This window comes from Triticum urartu, chromosome 2A (assembly GCF_056163025.1).
Source record: "Triticum urartu cultivar PI428250 chromosome 2A, HENAU_Tu73, whole genome shotgun sequence".
Lineage (NCBI taxonomy): Eukaryota > Viridiplantae > Streptophyta > Magnoliopsida > Poales > Poaceae > Triticum > Triticum urartu.
In genome coordinates this window covers 206,930,729-206,936,237 of record NC_141874.1, presented here as the reverse complement: position 1 = coordinate 206,936,237, position 5,509 = coordinate 206,930,729, and the positions used below count along the sequence as shown (strand labels likewise).

Genomic DNA, 5,509 nt, shown 5'->3' with positions numbered 1-5,509 from the left:
ACTATTGCCACGGTAATAGAATCGTTTTCGCCAAATGTGACGTTTAGAAGAAATTTAATTGGACCCAGACTCCAATCGTGGTACATCCTGCTCCAACGGTTGTCTATGGTGCAATTGTCACATGGGTCTGATGTATTTTGATCGAACCTACATGGGAATGGACAATTCTCACTGGAGTCAATGTATAGAGCGTTAATCCGGTCTGATGTGCCAGTTGATAATAACAAGAAGATCTGGAAGATGAGTATACCTTTTAAGAATAAAATATTTGCATGGTATCTTCGTCGCAGAGTCAGTCTTACTAAAGATAACCTTATCAAGAGGAATTGGCATAAAAGTCCACAATGTGTTTTTGTCATCATGATGAGATAATAAAATATTTATTCTTCCAATGCAAATTGGCTCGGTCTATATGGTCAGTCATCTAGATAGCTTCTAGCTTGTATCCTCCTTGTAGTGTTGCTAATATATTTGGCAACTGGTTACATGGGATTGATCACATGTTTAGAACTCTTCTTAGGGTGAGAGCGCGTGCCGTTATTTGGTCAGTTTGCCTGTGTAGAAATGATAAGGTTTTTAACAAGTACTTCTCTAATGCAGGTTATCTACAGATGTACTGAGACTCTTCGTTTATGATCCTCTCTGCAACGCGTGGAGAATTGAGATCTATTTACGGAGGTTGTACATGATTCGAGGATACGGCAAGCGATACTTTTACCCAACATGGGTGGCAGTATGATCTTAGGATTGGCTCACCTCCGCTTTAGGAGTTATACGGACTCTACATGTTTCTTTGTATTCCGCCTTTTCATTTTTCGTTTGTACGAAAGGACTTTGTTTGGCTGTGTGCATCTTAATTATGCAGAGGCTGAGTGTAATGCTTAAAAAATTTAAGTCATAAAGCACCTCTTTTCGAAAAATTTAGATGACTGACCATACAAAATGAGCCAATTTACATTGAAAGAAAATCAAAGAAAAAACAGTGCAAAAAAGAAAAGAGAGAAAAATCAGTGAAAAAAGAAAAAAACAAGAATTAAACAAATAAACTAGAGTAAACCGAAGAAGTAGGGAAGAAAAAATAAATAAAAACTGAACAAATGCAACAACGATCAAACCCGAACGAGCACGCATGTTAATGGGCGGCCCATAGGCATCATCCGTTACAGGCTTAACCGTACAGGACCCACATCCCATTCTCCGTGCAGGGCCGGACCATGTTACTTTTTTGTTTTGTTTAAAGAGGTGAATCGAACATGCGATCTCCTGGCTTATTGTTCGTTAACACAACCAACCAGCCAACCGACTTGACGTGATTATTTATAGCTTTTACCTTCTTATAATCTTTCTTTATTTTCTTTTTTTGCTCGAATGGTTTTGTTTGAGTTTTATTTCTATTGTTTTTGGAATGGTCTTTTTGCTAAAAAAATTAAAATACATGAATTTCCTTCTCAAATTCATGAAGTTTTTTTTCAATTCGATGAACTTCTTTTGAAATTCAATGAAATTTTTCAACTTCAATGATTTTTTTTCAAATTCGATGAACTTTGTACAACTCTGATGAAATTTTTTTCAAAATCAATGAACCTTTTCCAAATTCAATGAACTATTTCTAAATTCGATGAACTTTTTTTCAAAATCGGTGAACATTTTTTAAAATTTGTGAACTTTATTTAAAATTGATGAACTTTTTGCAAAGTCAGTGAACTTGTTTTTCAAAATCTATGAAGGATTTTCAAATTTGTGAACCTTTTTGAAAATCGTTGATATATTTTTTTTGATGAACTTTTTTTCTTTTTCGTTATGTTTTCTCAAATCCGTGGACATTCAAATTTTGTTTAATTTTTTTAAAAAGGAATCACATTTTTCTCTATAGCGCGGATAAAGTTAGTTCTTAACGTTTGGCGTTACATCGTCGCAAAAAAAAAACGTTTCGTGTCACAATCTTTCACAAGGGCATAGTTGGTCTAGTTGTTAGCCAAAAGAAGCTCCGCCTTTCTTCCTGGCCTCTAAACTTGAGCCTGTCCACATGTTGAATCTACAGCGTAGCTACGCTGGAGCTATCACTGCACACTGCCAAAACCAAAGAGACAAAATAACAAACACCCAGCCTCTCTACAGACCCAACATTCGCCGCGCCGCGAGATAACGAAACAGGAAATGCTACAGACAAGTCGAGCAGAACGAAGAGGACGTCAACGAAAACCACATGCGCACACGCGCAGAACCACAGCTCACGCAGACCACACCTTGGTGGATACCGGCAAGCAGGCAGGCTCCTCCCATGGCTGCGCATCACCAAAAAGGAACGAATTCGTGTGTCACGCGGATTCCATGGCAACGGGGAATGGCCACTTACATAAGTATACAGCGACGCCAAGACCACAAAACTATTGGTCGCAGCAGAAACAAGTACGGGAAAGAAAATCAAGAACCGTGTGCACACCATGCTCGCGACCACGCCGTCGTCGTCGGGGGTCAAGTTACAGCCATGGGGGAGTTGCCGGAGAAGGGCGGCATCACCTGCTCTTCTTCCACCGACGGCCACCGGACGGATCGTCGTCGATTCCGGGAGGACGCTTCCCTCCCCTCTTCCTCTACGAGCTGTCGCCTCCCAGAGCGCGCAGACCTCTCGTGCGCCACAGCCACAGGTACATCGACACATGCATGCATAGTAGGAGTAGCAGAGAAGTGTTTCTTGCGCCATGAACTGAGTTCTTGTATCGTTGGCGATTGCTCGCGCAGCCTCCGCCGTTGGATGTTGACGAGGAGAAGATGCTGGCCAACTACGTCCCGGTGTTCGTCATGCTCCCCGTAAGAACCGAAGGAGCAAATTCATGTGGTTTTGCAAGCTTTGGTGGCAATGCTTCTCACACGATCGACCGACACCGTAACAGCTAGAAGCGATCACCGCCGAGAACAAGGTGAAGGACGCGGAGGGGCTGAGGCTGAAGCTGCGGCGGCTGAGGGAGGCGGGCGTCGACGGCGTCATGGCGGACGTGTGGTGGGGCATCGTGGAGGGCGCCGGGCCGGGGCGGTACGAGTGGCGCGCGTACAGGGAGCTCTTCCGGTTGGCGCAGGAGGAAGGACTGAAGCTGCAGGTCATCATGTCGTTCCACGCGTGCGGCGGCAACGTCGGCGACGCCGTGAACATCCCGATACCGGCGTGGGTGCGCGACGTCGGCGAGGCGGACCCGGACGTGTACTACACTAGCCCCGGCGGGGCCAGGAACCAGGAGTACCTCACCATCGGCGTGGACGATCGGCCCTTGTTCCACGGCAGAACCGCCATCCAGGTACAGCACGGCCGCACGACCCTCGCTGTATCAGACTGAGAGCATCTCCAACAGAAGCGCTATATGAGTGCCGCACGGTATAAAAACTGTTTTTAGCGTGTGCGGATCCGGTTTGGAATCTCCAGCAGCCGCATAAAAAGTGCGCGTGCGCTGTAACTAATGCAGCGCGCGCATCAAAAAGGCATCGCGCGCAGCATATTTAGTGCGCCCGGTCGCGCGGACTGCAAACTCTGGGCTGCTGCAGATGGGACCGTTGGACTCGCGCGCGCAGCATATTTTGCAGCGCTTGTTGGAGCAAACGTCTTCTAGCGTCCTAAAAAAATTTACTTGCGCGCTGTAAATCTGTTTTTGGGCGCCGCGCATTGGGCGGCTGTTGAAGATGCTCTAACACAAATTAATCAACCGGTTACTTGTTTGTGAGCCGCTGCAATTCCAGCTCTACGCGGATTTCATGGAGAGCTTCAGAGAGAACATGGCGGACTTGTTGGAGTGTGGCCTGATCGTGGACATAGAGGTTGGGCTTGGCCCTGCCGGCGAGCTGAGGTACCCATCCTACCCGGAGAGCCAGGGGTGGGCGTTCCCCGGCATCGGGCAGTTCCAAGTACGCTCGAATCCCGAGATATTCAGAACTACTCTAGTACTCTGTCACGGCTGGTTCAAGTTGCTCAAAAAACGAGTCGTTCCTGCAGTGCTACGACAAGTACCTAGAGGAGGATTTCAGAGCGGCAGCGACGGACGCCGGACACCCGGAGTGGGAGCTCCCCGACGACGCCGGGGAGTACAACGACGCCCCTGACGACACGCGCTTCTTCACGGCGGACGGCGCCGGCGCGACGTACCTCACCGAGAAGGGGAGGTTCTTCCTCACATGGTACTCCAGCAAGCTGATCGAGCACGGCGACAGGATCTTGGACGAAGCCAACAGGGTCTTCCTGGGCTGCACCGTCAAGCTCGCCGCAAAGGTACGTCTCGCACTGACATCTGCAGCGAGAAAGAAATTGCTGAAGAAAACGACGAGCCTGATTTTGCAGGTGTCGGGGATACACTGGTGGTACAGGCACCCGAGCCACGCGGCGGAGCTCACCGCCGGGTACTACAACGTCGACGGGCGGGACGGCTACCGGGCGATCGCGCGCATGCTGGCGCGGCACGACGGCGCCGTCCTCAACTTCACCTGCGCGGAGATGCGGAACTCGGAGCAGGCCGAGGAGGCCATGAGCGCCCCGGAGGAGCTCGTCCAGCAGGTGCTGAGCGCCGGGTGGAGGGAGGGGACCGAGGTGGCGTGCGAGAACGCGCTGCCCAGGTACGACCGGCGGGCGTACAACCAGATGCTGAAGAACGCGCGTCCCAACGGCGTCGACCTCGGCGGCGTCCCGGCGCGCCGCCTCGCCGCGGTGACGTACCTCAGGCTCACGGACCAACTCCTGGCCGGGAACAAGTACCGGGCCTTCAAAACCTTCGTCAGGAAAATGCACGCCGATCAGGCAAGCCCAGTTTTAGCGCCTTTGGCGGGCTATGAGCCTGTGACTTCTTACGACGTGCTCTGAGCTGTGTGTGTGTGACGTTCGGTTTTTTTGTTCCAGGATTACTGTGCCGATCCGGCCCAGTACCACCGGCCCCTGAAGCCTCTGGAGCGGTCGAGGCCGGCGGTACCCATGGACCAGCTGCTGGACGCGACGTCGCCGGAGGAGCCATACCCGTTCGATCCCGAGACGGACATGAGCGTCGGCGGCGACCTCGCGGAGCTCATCGACTGGGCGTTCGACAAGATCGAATGGATATTCGGTTGAAAATGCCGCTCTTTGTACCCCACCCAGGCAAATCGGGTCGATACACGCACCCTTGCCGTAACTAGTAGGCCAATTAGTAGTACCGGACGTCTCTCAGCAATATGTCCACGAAAAAGAATAATCCATTCGTGGGATACTAATACAAGAAGCATGCATTGTTTTTTTAGAAAAGACCATCATGACTAGTTTTATTGATTGAAAATAGGAATTACATTGTCCACAAGGTTTGAAACGAGAAAGCCTAAAGGCTCATCCGTCCAACTAAGAAAAATCTTATTACAATAACTGTAGTTTTTTTTTTTGAGTTGATACAATAACTGTAGTTAGTTAGCACATGCGCTGCTTGGTTACAAGGACGTGGGCAACACTGAAATTTGACCTTCCTAATCAACGAAGAAAGATCCACACACTTGGTAAAAATAGCAG

General features: G+C 49.3%; 1 protein-coding gene across 1 annotated transcript; it reads left to right on the top strand.

The window, feature by feature from the left end:
* The first annotated feature begins 2,279 nt into the window (after nt 1–2,279).
* LOC125529420 (beta-amylase-like) lies at nt 2,280–5,259 on the top strand. Its single transcript, XM_048693831.2, has 7 exons — nt 2,280–2,648; nt 2,743–2,811; nt 2,895–3,293; nt 3,730–3,894; nt 3,983–4,255; nt 4,325–4,777; nt 4,877–5,259. Exons 1-7 carry the CDS (start codon nt 2,445–2,447, stop codon nt 5,081–5,083), a joined length of 1,770 nt encoding a protein of 589 aa, XP_048549788.1. The 5' UTR covers nt 2,280–2,444; the 3' UTR covers nt 5,084–5,259.
* The last annotated feature ends 250 nt before the right edge of the window (nt 5,260–5,509 follow it).

Excerpts from the sequence above, each read along its gene's own strand:
- LOC125529420 (XM_048693831.2), top strand. The coding sequence starts at position 2,445 with ATGCTCGCGACCACGCCGTCGTCGTCGGGGGTCAAGTTACAGCCATGG. Across the intron at positions 3,294-3,729 it reads ACGGCAGAACCGCCATCCAG|CTCTACGCGGATTTCATGGA; the intron begins GTACAGCACGGC and ends CTGCAATTCCAG. Across the intron at positions 4,778-4,876 it reads GGAAAATGCACGCCGATCAG|GATTACTGTGCCGATCCGGC; the intron begins GCAAGCCCAGTT and ends TTTTTGTTCCAG.